At 49.6% G+C, this 24649-nt stretch overlaps 1 protein-coding gene across 13 annotated transcripts in view; it reads left to right on the forward strand.

The window, feature by feature from the left end:
• Positions 1-24649, forward strand: part of EIF4G3 (eukaryotic translation initiation factor 4 gamma 3) — a 1426031-nt gene that overhangs the window by 1211218 nt on the left and 190164 nt on the right. For all 13 annotated transcript variants that reach the window (XM_078642564.1, XM_078642569.1, XM_078642559.1 and 10 more), the window contains 2 exons: positions 8257-8429; positions 23946-24071. In XM_078642564.1, coding sequence (XP_078498690.1) covers positions 8257-8429; positions 23946-24071 — 299 coding nt within the window. The remainder of the gene's footprint in view (positions 1-8256; positions 8430-23945; positions 24072-24649) is intronic.

Genomic DNA, 24649 nt, shown 5'->3' on the forward strand with positions numbered 1-24649 from the left:
GAGTTACGATGTATCTGGTAGAGACGATTCTAGCCTCAGATTCCTTCACGACCCGCCCTTCCTCCCCGTTTCTGCGAGGACCCTTTTCGATCTTCTACACTCGCCTGCTTCAGGGCGGCGGTCCTCTGTGAGTGCTTTTTTCTTACTCCCTCCCTGGGGGATGCTCGCCTTGTTGTTGTTGCTCCATTCCTTCCTTTCTGGTGATTGGTGGGCGGATGCCTGGTACTTCTGCGCCCATGCATTTGATCTCCAATGCAGGGTTTGTTGTGCTCTACTTCCTTGTGTCGCTTGCACTTCTGACTCTTGCAGTCCTTGGGGTTGAGGTCCCCTGGCTGGGTCTCAACCCCGCTCCTTTTTAGGAGCTGCCCCCTGCTGGTGTTGTTGAGGGATGAATTGTCATTGTGCTTCCATTCTGGCCTTGGACCCTTTCTTGGCTTCTGGCGGTAGTTGCGGACTTCTTCGTCTGCTGTGCCCTTTTTTGCACATGCTTTCTGTTTCCAGGGAGGCTGTTCTGTTGGTTGCAGGCTTGCTTCCAGTAGCTGTGCTCTCTTCTTTCGTTTCATGACTTAGTACCTTAGTGCCTGGCACTATTCTGGATATGCTGTTCCTCACCTATCGTTTCTTTCCCTTCTGTATAGCTGGGTTTTCTCACACTGTTCCAGTATTCTCACAGTTTTGGTTGTGATGGCTCTGCGTTGTGGCGTGGAAAGTTCCCCCAAGAAAACCGACGTAGGGCGGAGTCACGTGGTGCCGTCCCCCCGGCACGCAGGGATGCTGTGGCAGAAAAGTTTTCTGGCTCCAGTCTCACACCTGGGGATAATTCTACATCTGAAAGAGACACGTTAGTGATAGATTCCTTACCTTAGAATATCCCCAGGAGTCAGACTGGATCCGAAAAGTTTTGCTTAGCAGTACCCCTGCGCATCAGTAGGTGGCGTCCTGCGGCTCCTTGTCCGTCACTGGCGTCGTCAGTGCCGAGATGACGTCACGGAGAGTACTTAGGCGCCACCCATGCACGCTGACGTCAGTTCTTTCTTTTTCGACACCAGCAAGCGCAGATCTGGTTGAGCACGTACCTTAGTTACTTTTTGACTACTATTTTGAGACTTTTGTCTCCCCTTTTTTTTTTTCTCCTGGTGCACGTAGGGAGGCCCGCCTTTTAGTCTTGTGGGGAGTGCCACCGTAATATGTCAGTGGCGGACCCCCATGATGTACAGATCACAACTCCCGGGCCTGCCCAGCCATGGCCCCGAAGGCCTTGTGGAAGCAGCGTCGGAAATTGCTGGAGGTTCGGCATTCGTCACACCGCTGCTCTGGGTCCAGGAGCCGTTCCTGCGACCGCTCGTGGGACTGGAGCCGTCGCTCCTCGGGCTCCAAGTCTTCGCCTTCAGATTCCGGCAAGCGACGCCATAAAAAGAAGTCGAAGAAGTGTGTTTGCTCTCCGGCGTCCCCCCGTCGCTCCTCGGAGGCGGGCGAGGGGGACAGGGGCAGAAGCCTGGGAGTCCCGCAGCCTACCCGCCATTCCCGGTTCCGTCGGCGACTCCCGAACAGATGCAGGAGTTCCTTGCTGCCTTGGACTGCCTCTATAGGCCTCGGTCTCCTGCTGGGGAGCCTTCGGGCCCCGCGGTCCCGTGTCCAGATCCTGTTGGCCCGGCACCACCCTCGGCTCCACCCCCGGCGCCACAATTGGTGCCGTTTAGCCCACCCCTGTCCCGGTTTCCGGACCATTTTGTTCCGGCCGGGGATCCGAATTGGGTGGCGGCTCAGGCCCGGGGGGCGCCGTTCCCGACGCCGTTCGTCCCTGCTCTGGCTCTGCTGCCGCGACCGGCTCCCTCTACGACAGAGGCGGACGATGACTGGGACGGGTCCGAGGACCCTCTTGCCCGGCAATGTGACCCCGAGCAGGACTGGGTGAACGACCTAGAAGACACGGGTGAACTCGATGTTTCTTCTGACCCGAGTTTGCCTCTCCTCCGCTATGGAGGAGGGTGTTTCCTACACCGTGGTGCTCCGTCAAGCTGCGGAGGCTCTCAATCTTGACCTCCCTACAGTGGCTCTAAAAACCAACCTCCTTACAGAGGTGCTCCAGACGGCTTCTGCGTCGTCGGAGACGCTGCTCCCTTTCAATGACGCCCTTACTGAAGTCCTCTTGGGCACCTGGTAGCGGCCGGCCACAGGGGCGCCAGTAGATAAAAACATCGCCAGGCGTCACCGCCCGGCGCCTAGTGATCACCGCCTTTCTGACCCCTCACCCTACGCCTGAGAGCCTGGTCATTCAGGCCTCGACGTCACAGAGTGCCTTTCCTACGGATCCCCCAGATAAGGACTCTAAAAGGCTGGCACAATTTGGTAAGAGGTTGTTCTCCTCGACCAGCGTAGGGCTGCGGTCGGTTAACACCGCCTGCTTGTTGGGCCGTTCCTCCCACGCAGTGTGGGATTCCGTTGCTCAGGTCTTGCCTCGGTGTTCTGAGGAGGCCCTGGCTGTCCTTTCCCAGGCGATTGCTATGGGGAAGGATGCGGGTAAGTTTGCCATCAGGTGTGGTTTGGACACTGCTGATTCGTTGGGCAGGGCAATTTCCACAAATGTGGCGTTGCAGCGCCACGCCTGGTTGCGTTCGACTGGGTTCCCGCCCGATGTCCAGGGCTTGCTCATGGACATGCCCTTTGATGGATCCCACTTCTTTGGCGATAAGGCTGACAGTGCACTTGAGCGCTTTAAGGACTTGTGGGCCACGGGCAAGTCCTTGGGTCTTTCTACGAAGAACCCTGCCACTCCTGGGTTTCGTTCCTTTCGTGGCCAGGGCAGAGGCACCCAGGCATGCTCCTCCAACAAGCCTGTGCAGACCCAGCCTCAGTGCGGCCGTGGCTTCCGCAGGGGAGAGTCGGGGAACCCCCTACTGTTTCCAACTCCAAGCCTTCCTAATCCGAGTTTCATGGAGCACCTCACGCCGGCGGGTTGCAGGGTCCGACACCACCTCCACCACTGGTGCGAAATTACATTGGACAAGTGGGTGCTGCAGATCATCTGCCGGGGTTACTCCCTTCCCTTTCAGTCCTCCCTTCCCTTCCCTTTCAGTCCTCCCCTCCAGCCATGCCACCTCGGTACCACCGCATGTCGGGGGATCATTTGGCTCTTCTCCGACAGGAAGTCACGGCCCTCCTGACCAAGTGGGCCATGAGTGCGTTCCCGACCAGGAAGTAGGGAGTGGTTGTTATGAGGGCCTGTGTCCCATCTAGGACATCCGGGACGTCAAACGCTTCCTTCGTAAGGAGAAATTCAAAATGCTGACTCAGGCTCAGGTTCTGGCTACCCTCGACCCTGGAAACTGGATCGTAGGGTTGCACTTGCAGGATGTTTATTTTTACATTCCCGTCCTGCCGGCCCACCGGCGTTACCTGCGGTTCATGGTAGGCCAGGAGCATTTTCAGTTTGCCGTGCTCCCCTTTGGCCTTACCAGTGCCCCTCGGGTGTTCACGAAGGTGATGACGGTGGTCGCAGCTCATCTGTGCAGATCGGGGTGTCAGTCTTCCCCTACCTCGACGACTGGCTGTTGAAGGCAGACTCGCCCCAGGCAGTCGTCCACCACCTCCAGACTACGGCCGACCTCCTGCATTTGCTGGGGTTTTCCATCAACGTGCCGAAGTCGCACCTGAGTCCCTCTCAGAATCTCCCCTTCATCGGAGCGGTTCTGGATTCGACGCTGTTTCGGGTTTATCCTCCCGAGCAGCGAGTCCGGGATATTCAGGCTATGATTCCGATCTTTCAGCCTCTATCTCGGGTTTCGGACAGATGACCCTCTGGCTTCTGGGCCTGATGGCCCCCTGCATCCTGGATATGCAGGCTCTGCAGTGGGACCTGAAGTTCCAGTGGGGGCAGCATCATGCTAACCTCTCCGATCATGTTCAGATCTCGGAGGGCGCTGCACAACAATTGCCATGGTGGCTCACGAATCGCGATTTGGTCGGTGGCAGACCACTCTCCCTTCCTCAACCGGAGCACACTGTGGTGACGGATGCGTCACTCCTGGGATAGGGGGGGCCACTTGGGAGAGGCAGAGGTCAGAGGCCTCTGGTCTCCGGCGGAGTCCCGGCTCCATATCAACCTCCTGGAGCTGTGGGCGATCTGAAGGCTTTCCTTCCCTCTGTCTGGGGAAGTGTAGTGCAGGTGTTCACAGACAACACCACCCCCATGTGGTATTGCAACAAGCAGGGCGGGGTGGGGTCCTGGACCCTATGTCAGGAGCTCTGTGCCTCTGGACATGGCTGGAACGTCAAGGCATTACCTTGGTGATTCAACACCTGCCAGGTTCTCTGAACGCCAGGGCGGACGAACTCAGCCGCCGGTGCTTGATGGATCACGAATGGCGTCTGATCTCTGACGTGGCGCAAGGTCTCTTTCAGCAGTGGGTAGAGCCTTGGTTAGATCAATTTGCCACCGAAGAGAACGCGCAATGTTATCAGTTCTACGTGTTGGAATTTCAAAGGCGACCCTCACTCTGCAACGCTTTTCGTCGCAAGTGGAGTTGCGGTCTGTTGTACACCTTTCCTCCTATACCACTTCTGCCCAGAGTGCTGAAGAAGATCAGGCGCGACCGGGCCCAAGTCATTCTTGTAGCTCCGGACTGGGCTCGAAGATTTTGGAATCCAGAACTACTCAGTATGAGCGTCGATCCCCCGATCCGTCTGCCTGTTCGGGAGGATCATCTGTTGCAGCGGCAGGGGACGGCCCTCCACCCGAACCTGTCCAGCCTCCACCTCCTTGCGTGGAGATTGAGCGGCGACAGTTGAAACCTTTCGATCTTCCTCCCGAAGTCTGTGATGTCTTTCTGGCAGCCAAGCGTCCCTCCACCAAAACGGTAAACGCCTGCAGGTGGAACAGGTTTGTGGCGTGGTGCACAGCAAAGACTGTGGATTCCCTTTCTGACCCTCTTTCTGAGGTCCTTCTGTTCCTTCTATCTTTGGCCCAGCAGGGCTCCGCTCTGGGCACTATCAAAGGTTATCTTTCGGCCATCTGCGCCTTTCTATGGCTTCCAGATCAGCCTTCTCTTTTTAAGTCCCCGGTTGTTAGCCGTTTCCTCAATGGCATTACACACACATTTCCTCCCGTGCCTTACAAAATGCCTCAGTCAGACTTGAATTATATTTTGACTTAATTTGATATACGTTCCCTTGGAGCCCCTACATAATTGTCCCTTTCGTCTTCTCACTTTAAAGACTCATCCGGATAAGGTGGTTCTACGGACTCGTCCTTCTTTCTTGCCAAAGGTTGTCACGCCCTTCCACATCGGGCAGACCATCACTTTGCCCACCTTCTTTTCGCCTTCGCATCCTTCCAGGGAGGAGAGGCTCCACGGTCTGGACCCAAAACGTGCGCTCGCATTCTATCTGCAGCGTACACAGCAGTTCCGGGTGGATGATCAGCTCTTTGTTGGCTATGTGGGCGCCAAAAAAGGTCGGGCCATGCACAAATGGACCATCTCTCGGTGGGTCGTTTTGTGCATCAAAGCATGTTACTCCTTGGCCAAGAATGAGCCTCCTGTGGGGCTGCATGCCCATTCGACCAGGGCGACTCCAGCCACTACTGCCTTGGGACGCGGCTTTCCCTTGCAGGACATTTGTCAGGCAGCTACGTGGGCCTCACTGCACACATTTACCAAGCACTACTGCCTTGACAGTCTGGTCCGGAGAGATGGCTTCTTTGGCCGTTCTGTGCTCCGTGACTTTCTGGTGTAATCCTGTTCGCAGACCCACCACCGGGGTTGGTATTGCTGGGGTATCTATTCTAAGGTATGGAATCGATCACTAACGTGTCTCTTTCAGATGCACAAGTTACTACTTGTGTAACGATATATCTGTAAGAGACATTAGTTAGTGACAGATTTCTTACCGCCCCACCCATCCTCCCCGTTCTGTGAACTGATTACTTGGGTTAAGGTCACAGGGCCCTAGTTATTTGCACCAATGGTCAGTATCTTACATGGCTCTGTGTTCCTGGCGCAGAAAGTCGTGTACAGAACTGACGTCAGCGCGCATGGGTGGCACCTAAGTACTCTCCATGACTTCATCTCGTCGCTGACGACTCCAGTGACGGACGCGGAGCCGCAGGACGCCACCTACTGACGCGCAGAGATACTGCTAAGCAAAACTTTCCGGATCCAGTCTGATGCCTGGGGATATTCTAAGGTAAGGAATCTAACACTAACTAATGTCTCCTACAGCTATATCGTTACACAAGTAGTAACTTGTGAGTTCAGTAATCTGCGGCTAGATTCGTCTCTACCAGACACATCGTTACCGAAGAAAAGTAACTCGTACTTTAGGTAAGGTGCAGCTCCTTCATATAGTGCTCTCTACAACACCACTGACACTGTAAAACTGCTCACCTTGAATGTCTGTTTTTCTAGCAGAACTCTTTAAACATAGAGCTAGAAAAGTGACAGTCTTTTGCCATTTGTGCAGCAAAGTCTTTAAGCATGAAATTAACTAGTGCCATCCACGCCAAGCGGAAAAATGACCAAAGCCTTTTACCATTCCTGGTAAAATATTACAGCTTTGCATTGGTAAAATCCCTTGTGAGCTACCCGTTAATTAATAAAATACCCCTGATGTGTTTTGCTCTTATTAGAGCTCATCAGAGATATTAGGATCCACTCCAATGAAAATCGACAATGAAAATATTAGCCTGCAATTTTAGCAGGCCCAGTAATGAGAAAAAACATGGGGTTGTCTACCAAATATTGCAAATAAAGAGGCCGCTATAGGGCTATTACCTGAAGCACATCTAACTGGTAATAGATGTCAGCCTTCATGTAGGGGAAATCTGAACCAATAATCAACCCTGGATTCTCCATGAACCCTGTAGGCGTGGCTATACTGCTCAGAAGAGCAGCATAATTTGTTCCAGGGGATACTTAGCCAGACCCATAGGGCTATTTTGCAGCCGAGATGGGTGTTGAGACAGAGTGGCTATTGTACTGGCCTCTATATACCCAACCCCCTAGACTACAGAGAACAACCATAGAAAAACAGCAACACATGCTGCAGGTTCTCAACAGAATGCGGATAATAGGTGGCAACTTAATCCTCACAATGAATGAAGGGCTAAATCAATAGACTTCATTTACAATTAAAACAAAGGGATGTTTGGGGATTTTTGAAGGCCATGTGGAAGCTCCGCTATTTCGGGACCATCCTGGTTTACTCTTCACTCCCACCCCTCCCCAAAAGGTCTCCAAAGCCAGTATTTTTTGCAGGGTCATTCCAGTGGACAGGAAATCTTAACTGTGGATTGGAGCGAAGCAGATGCTCTAGAATATTGAGTTTTGAAATCTAATCTGCTAGTGGCCTTAGTAGGTTTGACCTACCCATTCTTCGGTTCCACCACCTCCTTCCTTTTCCAGCTCCTGACCCCTGGAAATGGGTAGGACAAGGACCTTGCAGACTTCAAATCTCTATCCAGCCCAGTGGATGGATGCAAGTACAGCCGGAGGACTTTTACTAACAATTGCTACCTTAACAATGCTATAAAATTACTTTAATTTCCCTTTTTTCTGCTTTGAATTGTCGACCATTTTATGCATTTCAGTATGTGGTTTGGATAGCATTATTTTTACTGTTAAGACTCCTATAGTCTCTACTTGAAATGATTAACACATTTCATACATGAATTGTGATGCCTGCTTATGGGTGAATTTTCCTTTCCATTTAACCTGATATTCTTTGACCTGAATCTGGCAGTGTGGTAAGTAAGACTTGAGGTCTGCAGCTGTGTTCAATTTGTGATACTAAACAATGAGCACAGATCAGCTACTGTGTTTAGCAGGATTTGCAAGTCAAATGATCCCTTACAATCACGGTTAGAGAGTTGCTAGTTGAACTATTTTGCTCTCTTTGGCTGCTAAATCTATTGAATACCAGTATACCATCCTGGTGGATTGATTGCTGCTGCGGAACCAGGTGGACTCCATCCTCAGATGCAGAAGTTAGACCTTGGTGAGCAGTAGAAAGAATGTATTACCCTAGCTTATAATTATCTTAGAGAGCGCTTATTGTCTTGTATATTTAAAGAGCCTCTTTGATTTTCTTGATAACAATTTCTATTGGTCACCATATTCTTAAATTAAGTTGTATGGTTTATGGTTGTAGTTTTAAGCAAGAGCAAAATGTAGGTGACATAATAATAAATGAATGTCAGTATTTCTTACCTTATCATGATGAATTCTCTTTTAAACTAATGGTATTCAATGCTTTCTGTAGGAAGCAATGCAGTGCGTGGAGGAACTGAGCATGCAGGGTCCCATGTCTATCTTCGTGCGAGTTGGAGTGGAATCCACTCTAGAGAGGAGTCAGATCACCCGTGACCATATGGGCCAATTATTTCACCAGCTAGTCCAGGCGGACAAACTCAGCAAAGAAGACTTTTTCAAAGGGTGTGTACCTTTGAGTTGTCTACTGGTGTAATGTATCCCTTAGAATAATATAAAAGAAGAGACTGTTATATGTTTGAATGAGTAACCTAAACTTAATGTCCAGCTCATGGCTGGGATTTATTTGGTGCATTTAGTAACTACAGGCAACACAGCCTAGCTGTAAGGTTTTAATCCTAGAATCAGGCTACATCAGTTAAGGTTTTCAAAGTTGGATTTTTTGAGAACTCTACGGCAGAATAGCCTTAATTACATGGTTTTTCACTTTTAAGTTACCAAATTTAACAAATCTGTAATTATGACAGCTCTTTAGGATACATTTTTTACAACTGGGTTTGACAGATGCAACCTAATTTTTTCAAGCTGTATCTAATATAGATTGGCATGCGTTATATAATTCTAACATAGTGATTGGTTTATAAAAGCTCTTTTAATAAAAAAATGAAAAAATATGTAAGAATTTGCTGATGAAATGGTCTTCAGGCCCTAATGTTGTCTTAAACAGTCCCACAATGTTAATAGTTCTGGCTCTTGTGTCAGATTGTTTTTGGGCTTACGTCTTTTGACATTAGGGACTTTTCGGTGACATATATGTAGGTTTTTGGACAGCTGGAAAAAGTCATGGTCTTGCTTTATCTTCCGAGACCTTCATAAAGCTGCTCAAGAATTTCTGGTCTTTTCATGGGTCTCGGTACTGTTGACAGAAACTGCCACAGTAGCCTCACAAATATTATCACATTAGAGAAAGCAATCCAACCCACTGCCATGACACCTGCATCCGGCACCCTCAAATGTGTTTCAATGTTTTGCCCACTGCTCCGTACAAGGCTGATACAGAGCAGCATGCAGACCTTCTTGAACTGATGGGGAAATTCTTCAGTTGAAAGCAATATCTTAATTTCTGAAAAGACTCCATTCACATAGTACATTGCAACAAAATTAGGCTGGGTTGCTATTCAGATTTCTCCATTGACCTATGTAGGGCTGATGGCTTAAAACATATTGTGTACCAGTGTTCCTGAAAGAAAAGATCAAAACTGTCAAACTAGCAATAATCTTCAATTCTAGATTGTGTTCTCTAACATGGAATAATCACTCGTATTCAGAAGCAATAAATAGAAAAAGTGCCGAGAAAAACCAGACTAAAGGCAGTATTGGATTTATTATGTAAAACAATGGACAAGAAAAATTGCAAAAAAATAAGAATTGAAAATTACACATATATATATATATATATATATATATATATATATATATATATATATATATATATGTGTGTGTGTTCATGTCATGTGTAGCTTTAGATACACATGCTGTGCATACTTCTGTTGTCTTCTGCTGGGCTCGGTTTTGTACAACTTGTTTTTCTTCAAAGGAAGTCTTTTCAAGTCACGGGGTCTAGTTACTCCACCTATGCATAGACATCAGCTGCATTGTTAGATTTTTTTTCTCCCCTGCCGGTTTCAGACGTGTCATTGTGCGCTCCGGATCGACTCAATGCTATCTTTCTCAACTGGTCCTTGGATCCATCCCCCTGTCGGTTCTGCAAAGCAGTACTACTTTTGTCAGTTTTCTACCGTTGTGCTTCGTTTTAACTCCATGCCGGCTGCATACCTCTCAGCTCCCACCATCTGGGGCGAGAATGACTTTGCGAGGGAGAGGACTCCATTCCAATTCTGTCCTGCTTGCCACACCAAGTATCTGAGATTCGCCCTTCATGAAGTTTGCAATCTCAGCTTGTCTCCCGACCACCGGAAGACTCCTGTTTCGTGTGTCTTGCGTTACATAGTAAAAAAGACTATGGAAACAACATGCTCGTTGTCTCGGTCTCTATTGTACACACACGAGAAGCGGAAGACACACCAGGCATCTTCAGAGAGCATGAGGACTCAGATTTTGGAAGAATCAGGTACTCTGGGCGTTAAAATTGAACAAGCCTTTTCGCCGGAAAGCGTTGACTCCGCTGCGGATATCGAGGCTTCTGTCTCTTGAGCAGCAGCAAAAGGTACTCACGCTTCCCCTACTCACGTCTAACTGGCATCAGTCTCAAACTCCCATGCCTATGATGTGTCTGGTGTGTATACAAAAAGGTTTTGGGTCCGAACAACTGACCAGCCTGGACCTCAACAATTGCGAAACAGAACAAGGTGGCTAGCCAGGATACTTTAAATCCAAATTAGAACCCACACAGCCCATAAGTACTGCGTGACCAGGCCATTTATTTAGCAAAACATTTATTTTGAATTTGTAATCAAGTTTCAACATTCATAAGAACATGTCATTAAAAAGAAAAGAAAAACACTGTCAAAAACAGTCAAGTCAAAGGCAAAAACAAGCAATTGTATGCACAATAAATCCAAAATATGCAAACATAGAAACTGAATATTACATGACACCAAAATGCAGCTTACAATACATTACATACATTTCAAATAAATTGAGATCAAAAAACATTCAACATGTAAGGAAAAAACCAGTCCTTTAACTAGAGTACCAGTGGACAGGCGGAATTAAAGGTGGAAAACAACTGCCTGCCTGTCTCACAAGACCTGTGACTAGATGTTCAGTCTGGTTGCACGCAAGGGCCCACAGGAATGGAGTAATTTGATCCCTAGCTGCACCCTTCTTTCTTGTCACAGGCTGGGGGTCAACGCGTTTCGAACCAAGATAAGTAAAGGTTCTCCTCAGGACAGGGACTGGGTACAATCTTCACTGCACCACGAGCAAAGAGGATTGCAGGAGTGGAGGTGGCAATGGAACCGGCTGTGAGGAGACTGACTTGACTAAGACCCTTCGATTCAGTCTCCTCACAGCCGGTTCCATTGCCATACGAGTACAGTTGACACAAGGAATGTGAACCTTGCTACCTCTCAACAGCGCACCGCTTTGCGGGCGCACCGCTATTTGACATCTTCACAACTTGATTCAGATTAATTGTCCGGTTTTACAGTCAACCTCCCCTCCTGCAATTCTCTTTGCTCGTGGTGAAGTTTACAGTCAAGCAAGGGAATGTATCCTTCAGCCACCTAAAGCAAAGCTGTGAGAAAATGCCATCTTTCTTGCATGGTATTCCCCCACTTTTTGCTGAATTGCTGATATACTTTGACTGAGTGTGCCCTGGGTTCCTGACAGTCCTGTACCAAGGGCCTGTGTTCCTTCCCTAAAACTGCACTGAAGCCTAAACCCAGTTGGCATCTCTGGCCACAGGTCAGCCCCTGGTAAATGGTACCCAGAGAAGCCCCCTAAGGGCTGCAGCACTTAATGTGCCACCCTTAGAGGCCCTGTACCCTGAAACACACACACACACACACACACTGCCCTTCCAGGCTGAGTGTCTTGGTGCAGAACTAAACAGAGTCGACATGGCACACATCCCTTTGTGCCATGCCCAAAAACACTCTGCCATGGCATACCTCAGTCACCTCTCTAGCTGGGTGCACTATGTCAGTAGTGTGGGGACAGGTGCATGAGCCCTGTGCCCTTACAGTACCCAGGGCCATTCCTGGGCACTGTAAGTGCAGTGATGCCTTTACGAGTATATGGTGCTGGGAGGTTGTCATTACGAACTCCACAGCACCATAATGGCTACACTGAAGACTGAGAAGTTTGGTATCAAACTTCTCAGCGCATTAAACCCACACTGATGCCAGTATGGGATTTAATGCCAAATGCACGACAGAGGGCATCTTAGAGATGCCTCCTGAAAACTAACCTACTCACAGTGTCCTGACTGCGTGGCTACTGAGAATAGCACACAGAGGAATTGATGGCTGGGTTGTATTTGCGCCGGGTAACAGTGATAGTAATCTAAAAAAACAAATATAAAAGCTCAAAGGATAGAGTTTAGGCCACCAGTCTAAACACAGCAGGCATGAACCAGTCAATGCCCTCATATACAACACAAAATTTATCCTGAGCTAACACAAATATCACTTTACAGCCAATTGACAGATCACAAGTCGCTGTTTGTTTTCTTCTTTTTCTTTCTTTATTTCATATGTTGATTGTTCACAAAACCTCCTAGCCGACACGTGTTTCGTCTGATAAGGAGTTAATCCACAGACTTCTTCAAGGCTTGAATAAATCAGTTCAATCTTGACTATATCTCGTCCTCCATGCTGAACGCCAGAAACCCTTGCATGGAGGACGAGATATAGTCACAGGAGGAAAATACCCTAATGATATAAGATGGAGAGAGACTGATTTTGCTAGCCACGGGCCGAATTAACGCGAAATAGACCAAGAGGATAACTGAACCCCCATGACGCTGTGGCAGGGGTGTTGAATAAGAAGATTAAGATTGAACTGATTTATTCAAGCCTTGAAGAAGTCTGTGGATTAACTCCTTATCAGACGAAACACGTGTCGGCTAGGAGGTTTTGTGAACAATCAACATATGAAATAAAGAAAGAAAAAGAAGAAAACAAACAGCGACTTGTGATCTGTCAATTGGCTGTAAAGTGATATTTGTGTTAGCTCAGGATACATTTTGTGTTGCGTGGCTACTGAGGCTGCCACCACCAGACATGTTTTGGACCCCCTGGTTGAGAGCTTGCCGCTTTCGGGGGGCCTGAAGCAATGCACATCCTGAGATGAGGTGCCAAGTCTCCTCCCCCAGGATGGGCAGGGGAAGCTTCAAAGACATGCCGCCTTTGTGAGTTTCTCCAGGCCACTTGCTGTACTCAGCAACTGGCCTCACCGGTTCTGACCCCCACTCTGGCGGGAAGACAGGCGAGAAACCCTAAGTGAGGAAAGGGGGTGTGCCAGCCTTTGTCAACCCCACCCCTCAGGTGGGAGAGGCGAGGTGAAGCACAACTCCGGGCTCCCGCAATCTTGAGGATGGGGAGCCCTACCCAATCAGACACAGGCTCCTGCTCCCCTCCCACAGGAGAGAAGCACAATAGGGGCTGTACTCACCTCAGGGAAGGGACCCATTGGTCCCTGACCTTCCCGTACCTGTAACACCTCTAAATTTAGTATTTAGGGGCACCCTGGACCTTCCTTCCTCAGATCCCGATTTTGAAACAAGAAGAACAACAAAAAGAAAGAAGACCTGCCGTACAGCTGCTAACAAGGGGATGACACCAACTGACTTGGCCCCAGCCCTACAGGCCTGTTGATCCCTGAACCTGCTCCTGCTAAACCCCTGCGTCTCCAGCGGTCAGCAACCTCGAACACCCTGGAGGATCTGACTGCCTTGCTCATCTAAAGACTGGGACTCCCACGAGCAGTGGTTCTGCTCAAACAGCAACAACCCCTGGTGCCAGCCAAGAACTGTGAAACCAGCACACTCTGCACCCGCCGAGCCCGGCCTGTGCCTGAGTGAACAAAGACCACCACGACGTCCCCCTGGCGATTGTGACCACGAATCCAGTGCCCAAGGACCCTCCTCGACGCTCCTGACGGCGCCTACAGCCTCACAAGGGACCCCCCCCCCCACTGCGACCAGCTGAGGGTAAGATTTCCCGACACCCAAAGACGCCTCTGCACCCAGCGCCCCACAGCCCCCTGTGCCTTACTCCTGGGTGGCTACCTAACCTCCAGCTTCCCAACTTCTCTTTGTGGTTACACCTGAAGAATCTCCGTCCCTGAGTCTGCAGCCTTTGTTCAACATCCAGCTTTTCCATTGAAATACATTGGGCGCCCGACGGCCCAAAAGCACCCTGCACCCAGCCGTCCGAGTGCCACTGGGAGTGCAGCATTTATCCTATCCTACTTCCCCCACTTGCCCTGTGTAATTAACCAGGAGCTCAGCACCCACAGCCGCGGGGCGGAGCCTGCCTGCTAGCAGCCACCAACCGAAGGCCCCCTATCCGCCATAGGCTAACATTGGGCTTACTCTCTTTGCACCCGGCTGCCCCTATGCCGCTGAGGGTGTAACAACTGTACTTACCTGACCCTGACCCTGGGAGAGACCCCTGAGTCTTACCCCAGAACATTAACTCAGCCAGTCCAGTACTTAGCCAAAGACCGATAACTTGATTTTCTCCATAGGGTAACATTGGCTGGTTTCACTTGGAAATTCTTCTAAATATCGAGTTTTGCAACATTGAAATATTCCTTAAAAATCGTCCGATCAACAAAAACGAAATTACTCACCTGTTACCAGGAGAGATCCAAGTGCTGGATCTTTGTGCCCAGCACTGACCCTCAAAAGTAATTATAACCGTGATTTATTGTTAACCCAATTTTCCTCCATAGGAATACATTGCCTTTTTTTGCCAGAATTTCTTCTAAGTGTCGATTTTCAAAACATACAAATATTCCTTAAAAATCTTCTGGGTAACCAAAACAATTTCTTACAACTGTTTTCAGGAAATGCACCAGGGCTGAATCCAGGATCCAGCCCCGAGTTAGAAAAACATTTGTAAAGTGGTTTTATTGCATTTACTTAAAACTACCCATTGACCTCAATGTTATATTGTGTTTAACTTGTGTTGCATATTGCAACAACTGTAACAATTGCATCTAAAAGTCTATTGCTGTTTGAAAGTATTCAATTGCAACATCTCATTCTGAGAAAGTATTTATGATACCTACTGTGGTTCTAAAATAAAGTAACTATATATTTTTATATACAAAACAATTGGCCTAGAGTTCAGTTCTTGAGTGTGTGAGACCATTTGCTGACTGAGTGTGTACAACAAATGCTTTACACTGTCCTCTGATACTGCCTTACTGCTCGACCAAGCTACCACTTTGAAGACTAAGGTTATATCTAACTTTAGCCTATGCCTTACCCCCGGGGACTGTGGACTCTGTGCACACTGAACCTTACTTTGGTGCAGTATATACAGAGCCACTTTATTACAAAAGCCAGAAGTAGGAATGAGTCCTGAACCTGTTGCTGCCGTGGGACCGCTGTAGTGAAGACACGGTTCTGCTTGCACACATTGCTATGTTAGCATAAGTGAGTTAGATGCTCAAACGCCATTTTGCTGCTTTTGCACACAACACTACATGCCTCTGTTCTTAAAAGACAAACTGCTTGCTTTTCTTCACATGAGAACGGTCTGTTTTTCACATCTCTAGACTTACACCGTGACCTCTAGTCTGTACAGAGTGTTCAAGGTTAAATAACAATGTATGCTGTTGATTGAGGTTGGTCGGCCCACGCTCTAGACATAACACACACACAGCTGCAAATAACTGAATCTCGGGTGCTTTTAATATTGCATTACATGCATGAGAGAGACACTTGAAGAAAACCTTTCCATCTACAAAGAGCTGTGCTGATCTGGGATGTGATTCACTTCACCTGATTTTGGAGGTATGGGGTTCCCCGTTTTAACCTAGAGATCTTATATTATAATAGCTAGCTCCTAGCACGGGGAGGGTGGTACACAAGGCGCTATCGACATGGTTCCACTATCATTATAACATGATTTCTCCCTTTGTATTTTATGGAATTGTAACAATGTTGATTGTATTGATTTTATGCATCTTTTTACTTATGTTGTCAAAGAACTGCATCTTTGAGCACGTGGTTAAAATAAACAGTTTAAACTATACCGTATCTCTGATTACTCACGTTGTGGACTTGTATGAGAATAAAAACGAAAGAGTGTTCTTGATTCCCACTATTCCTGAGAGGTCACTAAGTTGCTTGTTCTGGGTTGTCTAATCATTGGTTCGCAGTAGTACAGAGAACAAATGATACATTGATGGTAGTCGGGTTGGGGTTCTGGGCACTGAGATGGGTTTCTGGTACATCACAATACACCGAGGTCCTGCTTTCCTGCGCATAGTTTTGTACATGAGCAGAATCCCTGCTACACCACCATCTCCCAGCCAGGCACGCAACGAAGAACCATGGTCTGGGCGGATGTAATTGCAGCTTATGAGCATGACCCGGGATCAGGTTCATCCAGCGAAGGATGCCAACTCTACAAAACAGGTGGCAGAGTGGGCTAAAGAACGGTGATGGATCAAACCCAGATCTCTTGACTGGGTGTGAGTGTTTGATGGTGGTTCAGATGCTCCGTCCATCACCACCCCCTTTTGTACTGCTTTGGCCGCCATAAGTGTGGCAGGGTATGCTCAGACGTGAGTCCCTTGCTCACTTTGCCACTGGATTCAAGCAAGCCGGGCTGAAGACAGCTGTAATGCCAGAAACCGGTCCTCGGAAGCTTGTTTCCGGTCCAGGGAAGGCATGGCTTGGCAGTTCGGGCTGGACTGTTCCCATGAGGCACAGGGTCAGACTGATTTGCATATAGCCATGTCTGAACTGGGGTGGCAGAGTGGGCTAAAGAACGGTGATGGATCAAACCCAGATCTCTTGACTGGGTGTGAGTGTTTGATTGGTTCAGATGCTCCGTCCATCACCACCCCCTTTTGTACTGCTTTGGCCGCCATAAGTGTGGCAGGGTATGCTCAGACGTGAGTCTCTTGCTCACTTTGCCACTGGATTCAAGCAAGCCGGGCTGAAGACGGCTGTAATGCCAGAAACCGGTCCTCGGAAGCTTGTTTCCGGTCCAGGGAAGGCATGGCTTGGCAGTTCGGGCTGGACTGTTCCCATGAGGCACAGGGTCAGACTGATTTGCATATAGCCATGTCTGAACTGGGGTGGCAGAGTGGGCTAAAGAACGGTGATGGATCAAACCCAGATTTCTTGACTGGATGTGAGTGTTTGATTGGTTCAGATGCTCCGTCCATCACCACCCCCTTTTGTACCACTGAAACCAAAAGGCAGATTTGGTAGAACATCTCCTAGACCAGTACAGCAAAAAAGGTCCGCAATCTGATAGAGCCTTCTAGTTTTAAATTCCTTACCTTTTGAATTTCCCCCTGGTGTCCATCTGAATCTGGAGCTTTTCATCAGCAGTACCCCTGCGCGTTGGTAGGCAGCATCAGTCGGCTCCCTGTCCGTCTTATGTGTCGTGCGCGCCAGAAATGGTGTTGTGGGACTTGTATAAATGCCGCCCCAGTGCACTGATGTCAGTTATTTCGTTTTCCGGGCCAACCTAAGCACAGATCCGGAGAGAGCTACCCCTTAACTGTTTTTTGACTAACCTGTTTTTCGACTTTTGTCAAGTGTCTTGAACTCCTGATGTCATCTAGATGTCCCAGCATAGGACTGGATTCAAGTTTAGCGCCTGGACGCCTCAGGGCAACTGTAGCGCTCTATAAATCTTTTTTTCATTTCATTTCAAGTCCTGCAGATCCTGTCATCGGATGATGTCCGTGACTGATCCGCACCTCGTGTGCCTCTGGTGCTTGGAGCGTGACCACAACTTGAAGTCGTGCTCCGAGTGCCGGGCAGTGCCTTTGCAGGAGCGTTCCCAAACCTGTTTGATGCCTGGCTCCACGTTGCCCCAGTTCTCAATTGAGGGGAAGGTCCCGAGAACAGTCGCGGAGCCCGCTCTCCTCATCCCATTCATAATCCTCTGGATGCTCGGGTAAGCCCAAAAATAAGTAGAAGAAGCATAGGCGTTGTTTAAGTTCACCCCATCTGTCGGCCGACGCAATACAAGACACAGAGCTTCGCCGCTCTAGGCCTCCATCCTTGAAGCCTCTATCTGAAAGAGACACGTTAGTGATAGATTCCTTACCTTAGAATATCCCCAGGCGTCAGACTGGATCTGGAATTTTTTTGCGTAGCAGTACTCATGCGTGTCGGTAGGCGTCGTCCGCGGCTCCGCATCCGTCGTGGGCGCCGTGATGATGTCGTCGGAGTACTTAGACGCCGCCTCCGCGTGCTGACGTCAGTTCTTCTTTTGAGATCCTTTTTGATCCATTTTCGAAGTCTATTCGACTCCCACGGTGCCGGTATGGATGCCCAGGTTTAAGCCCTGCGCCGTCTGATGTCGGTTACCGACCCACATCGCCGGTGCCTGCACTGTTTAGGCCTGGACCACGACGACAAGTCCTGCTCCGACTGCCGGGCCCTGACGTCTAAGGCTATATGGGAGCGGTCCCGTAAGCGACTCGAGCTTCGGCAGTCCGCCCCGCGCCGCTCGAGGTCCTGGTCCGAAAGGAGGTCGAGGGACCGGTCGTGGGGCCGGAGCCCCCACAGTTTCGGGAGTCGTCATCGGTCTTTGAGCTCGAAGTCCTCAGGTAAGAGGCACAAGAAGTCGAAGAGGCATCATCGCTCTTCTGACGCCGGTGGAGATTGCAGCCTTCCTCATGGCCATGAGGTCGCTCGCTCCTCCGTCGGGTTCTGCGGCGGTTTAGGGCCAAGCGGCTCCGACTGGGTCCCCAAGCGGGCTGGGCGCTTCGGCCCGCGACTTCGGTCCCGACGCCGCAGGGCCCCTCTGGGTCCGGTTCCGGATCCAGGTCGCCGCCGGTCGACCTCACAACCTCGCCGGCCCCACGGGTGTCGCCCCCAGCGCCGTCCCATGACGACGTCGTCCCTGGTCCTGCCCTCGATTCGGGTCTGGCGCCGGAGCGGCGCCTCTCGGTGCTGCTCACGACGCCGAATGGAGAATTTTATTTCTATGACCCGACCCCATCTTTTGAGCCAGGCAGTGGGTGATGAGGAGGATTGGGAGGGGTCTGAGGACCCTCTGGCACGTGAGTGTCATCTTCTGCGGACTGGACAGGAGAGCTTGGGGAGGCCAGTGGTCTGGACACTTCGCCCGACACTGGTTTTGTCTCCCCTCCTAGCGTGGCTACGGAGGAGGGGGCTGCTTATAGCGTGGTGCTGATGAGGGCGGCCAAGGCCCTGGGCCTTGAGCTCCCCGTCGCGGCCGTGAGGACTAACGTCCTCACTGAGGTCCTTAAACCGCAGTCAAGCTCGGCCGAGCCTCTGCTGCCGTTTAATGAGGCCTTGTCAGATGTTCTTTTGGGCACTTGGTCCAGGCCCGCCACAGGGCAGCCTGTGGATAGGAACGTGGCCAGACATCACCTCCCGGCTCCGGGTGACCCTTGCTTTCTGTCTACCCACCCCACCCCTGAGAGCCTGGTTATCCAGGCCTCCAATTCCCAGACCGCATTCCCGTCGGCTCCCCCCGACCGGGAATCCAAGAGGTACGAGACTTACGTAAAGAAGGTATTCTCCTCCCTGAGTTTGGGATTGCAGTCAGTCAATACCGCGTGCCTCTTGGGCCGCTACACCCACTCTCTCTGGGACACGGTCGCGGCCGTGCTGCCAGAATGTCCGATTGAGGTACAGGCTAAACTCGGCCAGGCCCTTGTGGAAGGCTGAGATGTGGCACGGTATTCCATCCGGTGTGGGCTGGACGCTACCGACTCTCTAGGCAGAGCAATGGCAACGACGGTGGCGATTCGTCGTCACGCCTGGTTGAGGTCCGCCAATTTCTCGGCCGATGTCCAAAACACACTTATGGACATGCCGTTCGATGGCTGTCGCCTCTTTGGCGACAAGGCAGACCATGCGCTTGAGCACTTTAAGGACTCCAGGGCTACGGCCAAGTCCTTGGGCCTCTCGGCCCGCGCCAGCAGACGGCTACCTTTCGCCCCTTTCGTGGCCAAGGAAGGGGCGCCCCCACACGTCCTGCCAGCCACGGGCCTCAGACTACCATCCAGCGTGGTGGCGGACGTGGAAACTGCCGTAGTGGCGGTCGGGGACAACGGCTAGGCCAGTCCACACCTGCCCCTGCAGCATCCGCCTCAAAACCCTCCTAGTCCGTGCTTTCAGGCCCATGTGACGCCAGTGGGGGGCAGGGTTCGCCATCACCAACTCCACTGGCGCACTGTCACATCGGACAGGTGTGTGCTGCAAATCGTCGACCCCTCCAGCCATGCCACCGCAGTACCACCGCGTGTCGGGGGATCACTTGCAACTTCTGCAAGAGGAAGTTACGGCCCTCTTGGCCAAGGGGGCCATCAAGCGCGTTCCTGGGCCAGAAGTAGGGTGTGGTTGTTACTCCCACTACTTTCTGGTACCCAAGAAGGGCAAAGTGGGCCTACGCCCTATCTTGGACCTACGGAACGTCAACGACTTCCTCCGGAAGGAGAAGTTCAAGATGCTGGCGTTGGCTCAGGTTTTAGCTGCCCTAGACCCTGGAGAGTGGATTGTAGCGTTGACCTTGCAGGACGCTTATTTTCACATCCCCGTCCTGCCGGCCCAACGGCGTTACCTGCGGTTCACGGTAGGCCACGAGCATTTTCAGTTTACCGTGCTCCCTTCGGCCTTACCAGCGCCCCACGGGTGTTCACGAAAGTGATGGCGGTGGTCGTAGCTCATCTGCGCAGGCTAGGCGTTTCAGTCTTCCCCTACCTCGACGACTGGTTATTGAAGGCGGGCTCGCCCCAGACAGTTGTCAGCCACCTCCAGACTACGGCCGACCTCCTGCACCTGCTGGGGTTTTCCATCAATGTGCCGAAGTCACACCTGTGTCCCTCTCATAAGCTCCTCTTCATCGGAGCGGTTCTGGACTCAGCGCATTTTCGGGTTTATCCTCCCAAACAGCGGGTTTCGGGATATTCAGGCTCTGATTCCAATCTTTCAGCCTTTATCCCGAGTCTCAGTCAGGTTGACGCTGAGGCTTCTGGGGCTGATGGCCTCCTGCATCCTTCTGGTGCATCACGCCCGGTGGCGAATACGGGCTCTGCAGTGGGACCTGAAGTTTCAGTGGGCCCAGCATCAGGGCAACTTGTCCGACCATGTCTTGATCTCGGAGGGCACTGCAAGACAGTTGCAGTGGTGGCTCACGGACCGCAATTGGGTCATCGGCAGATCCCTCTCCCTACCCCAACCAGAGCACGTTGTTGTGACGGACGCGTCCCTCCAGAGCTGGGGGGGCCACATGGGAGAGGGGGAGATCAGTGGCCTCTGGTCTCCGGCGGAGTACCGGCTCCATATCAACCTTCTGGAGCTGCAGGTGGTCTGACTTGCACTGAACGGATTCCTTCCCTCTGTCCGGGGAAGTGTAGTGCAGGTGTTCATGGACAACACCATAGCCATGTGGTACTTCAACAAACAAGGCGGGGTGGGTTTGTGGACCCTTTGTCAGGAGGCTCTGCGCCTCTGGCAATGGCTGAAACACCAGGGCATCACCCTGGGGGTTCAACACCTGGCAGGTTCTCTGAACGCCAGGGCGGACGAACTCAGCTGCCGGTGCACGATGGATCACGAATGGCGTCTGAACTCGGGCGTGGCGCAAGGTCTCTTTCAGCAGTGGGGAGAGCCTTGGTTAGATCTATTCGCCACCGAAGAGAATGCGCAATGTCATCAGTTCTGCACATTGGAATTTCCAATTCGGCACTCGCTCGGTGATGCCTTTCGTCGCGAGTGGAGCTGCGGTCTGTTGTACGCATTTCCGCCTATACCACTTCTGCCCAGAGCGCTGAAGAAAATCAGGCGAGACCGGGCCCGAGTCATCCTTGTGGTTCCGGGCTGGGCACGAAGATACTGGTATCCCGAGCTACTCAGCATGTCAGTCGATCCCCTGATTCTTCTGCCTCTTCAGGAGGACCTTCTGTCGCTGCAGTAGGAGACGGTCCTCCACCCGAACCTGTCCAGTCTCCACCAACATGCGTGGAGATTGAGTGGCGGCAGTTGAGGCCATTTGACTTGCCTCCTGAAGTCTGTGATGTGATTCTAGCTGCCAGGCGTCCCTCCACGAAAATGGTATACGCCTGCAGTTGGAACAAATTTGTGGCATGGTGCATAGCAAAGGCTGTGGATCCACTCTCTGCCCTCCTTTCAGAGGTTCTCCTCTTCCTTCTTTCTCTTGCCCAGTAGGGCTCTGCTCTGGGCACTATCAAGGGCTACCTCTCGGCCATTTCAGCCTTCTTAAGGCTTCCTGATCAGCCTTCTCTTTTCAAGTCCACTGTTGTAAATAGATTCTTGAAAGGCATCACACACATGTTTCCTCCTGTTCCCTTCGTGATGCCTCAGTGGAACTTGAATCTGGTTCTTACGTATCTGATGTGCGCTCCCTTTGAGCCACTTCCTAACTGTCCTCTTTGTCGGAACAGCAAAATCTCACTTAGCTCCCCTCAGATCAACTCAACACAGCAGTCAGAATGGTCACCGGAGTAAAGAAATACAAACACATCTTGCCTGCTCTCAGAGAGCTAAAATGGCTCCCAATAGAAATGCGTGCCAACTTCAGAATTACCTGTCTCACGCACAAAGCTCTGCACACTGGTAAAACCTACATACCTGGCCTCCAAACTCAAGAAGGCCGGCCAGAGAAGGAACCTCAGGAGTACTAACACTCTACCCCTATTCCTCCAAAAACTCGCAAACAAAAAACCTTATCTCGATCCTTCTCAGGAAATGCTCCCAAAATCTGGAACTCCATCCCATTCCAGATCAGGACTGCCCCCTCCTTTTTAAAATTCAAAAGGCAGTTCAAAGACCACTTCCTCAACCGTTCTCTTCCGAATGAATAGCTGCCTCCTAATCGCAGAATCTTGCCCACTGCAGCACACAGCCACTTTGACATGAAGACTTCTACCTCACTCCCCTCCCATCTCGTTCCTTTGTCCTGCCCTCCCTGAACGGTTTTCGTCACAAATCAATGTGTATATTACTGCTATACTGTGTGATTTCTTTGCCGAAATTCTCAATTCGTTACAAGTCAATGTCAATGTTGGGTACTATTGTTATATTGTGTGATGTCTTTGTTACTAATGTTGTAAAGCGCTCAGAAACCTTCGGGTCTGGCCTGCGCTATATAAAACTCTTAAATGAATAAAAGTTAACACTATTAAAGGTTATTTAGCCACAATGTCAGTCTCTCTGTGTCTGCCTCATCAAGATTTTCTGTTTAAAGTCAATTTGGTCGCGAGCACTTTGAGAAGTTTAGAGAATACCTTTCCTTCATTAATGTTCATTGGGAGCTCAGCTTGGTGTTGTCCTTTTTAATGGGTTCACATTTTTAACCCCTTTCTGTTTTTTTACTTGGATTGTTTGAATCTCCTTTTGGCAGTTAATGCATTATTCAAGAAGGGGTGGTGAGCAAAGGTCTTTTGTTGCACTCCCCACCTCTCCTACTCAATATTTCTAATTTTCTTTTGCAATCTATTTCATTGTAGAATTTGAGATAAAGTGCTGTGAGCAAGAATCTCCAGAGTAATACATACATTGGAGATTAGTGCTATTAGAGTCCCTTTCTGTGTTTACCTTTTCTGTGGTTGAACTACGGTGTAAAAAACAAAATAACATAGTTTTTTGGTTGTGATTTGTGAAAAATTGTACCATTGACCTCGCATACTTGAAAAGAAATTCATATTAATAGGTCAACATCTAGTCTGTATCCACTGCCTTAGGTGTATCAATTACTGTCACTGCAAATGCACACTATTACAGTTCTAGAAGGTTTCTTTAGTATATTTGAAATGCCAGGGAACCCATCATATATAGTGATAATACATCCCACAGATCTGAATAGTAACTTAACTTTCATTTGTTCAAGTAAAATGTCCAGTGTAATTTTGAGTTATATTTCTTTGATGTCCATTTCCAATGCTTCTTCATTATAAGAACCTACTCATTTGAAGCTTTAAGAAAGGCATGTCACCCGTATTTATAAGATCTAAGTATCCTCAATCTTTTGGCAATGTTTAATTAGTGAGTGTGTCATTTGTTTATATATTTTTTTAAAGGTTTTCGGAAACGCTGGAGTTGGCAGATGATATGGCGATCGATATTCCCCACATCTGGCTGTACCTGGCTGAGCTAGTAACTCCCATGCTAAAAGAAGGAGGGATCTCTATGAGAGAACTGATTACGTAAGGAATTCTTGATCTGATCTAAAAGTGTAGTTTTGGAAAGAAGCCTTGTTGTCATACTCTTATACATGATCAATTGTTCATCACACTCTCGCACATCAACTGGTGATTAGTCATTCCTTTTACGTTGTATGTATAGGTTACTTTCTTAGCACACCTGTTTGCTAATGCTATGAGCACTAGACTAATCATTTGTTTTTACATTACACCATATGCTTTGTATTCACAATAGTACACCCAGACTGGCTTGGGATGACTTGAAATTCTTTGGTACTTCGCAATTGACATTTGCCTCCATATTCTTTTCCTATCTTATTCCATTATTTGCACATCATCCCAGCACCATTGTCTCCTTATGGTTTGACACACTGTCACTCGGAGATCTCTTTCCTCATTTTGTGTAACCCACTTGCGAATGATCTCAACTCTTCAAATGTTGTCCATAGTCTCCAGACACCTGATTTTGGCAATGTGAAGTTGTTAGGGTCTAAGTGTTACATGGTATTAGTTTAAATGCAGCTTCTTTTGCTTGACAGAATGCATCCTCTGATTTTGTTCAGTTCACTGATACCAGGTTT

Source organism: Lissotriton helveticus, chromosome 5_1, assembly GCF_964261635.1.
Source record: "Lissotriton helveticus chromosome 5_1, aLisHel1.1, whole genome shotgun sequence".
NCBI classification, from domain to species: Eukaryota; Metazoa; Chordata; class Amphibia; order Caudata; family Salamandridae; genus Lissotriton; species Lissotriton helveticus.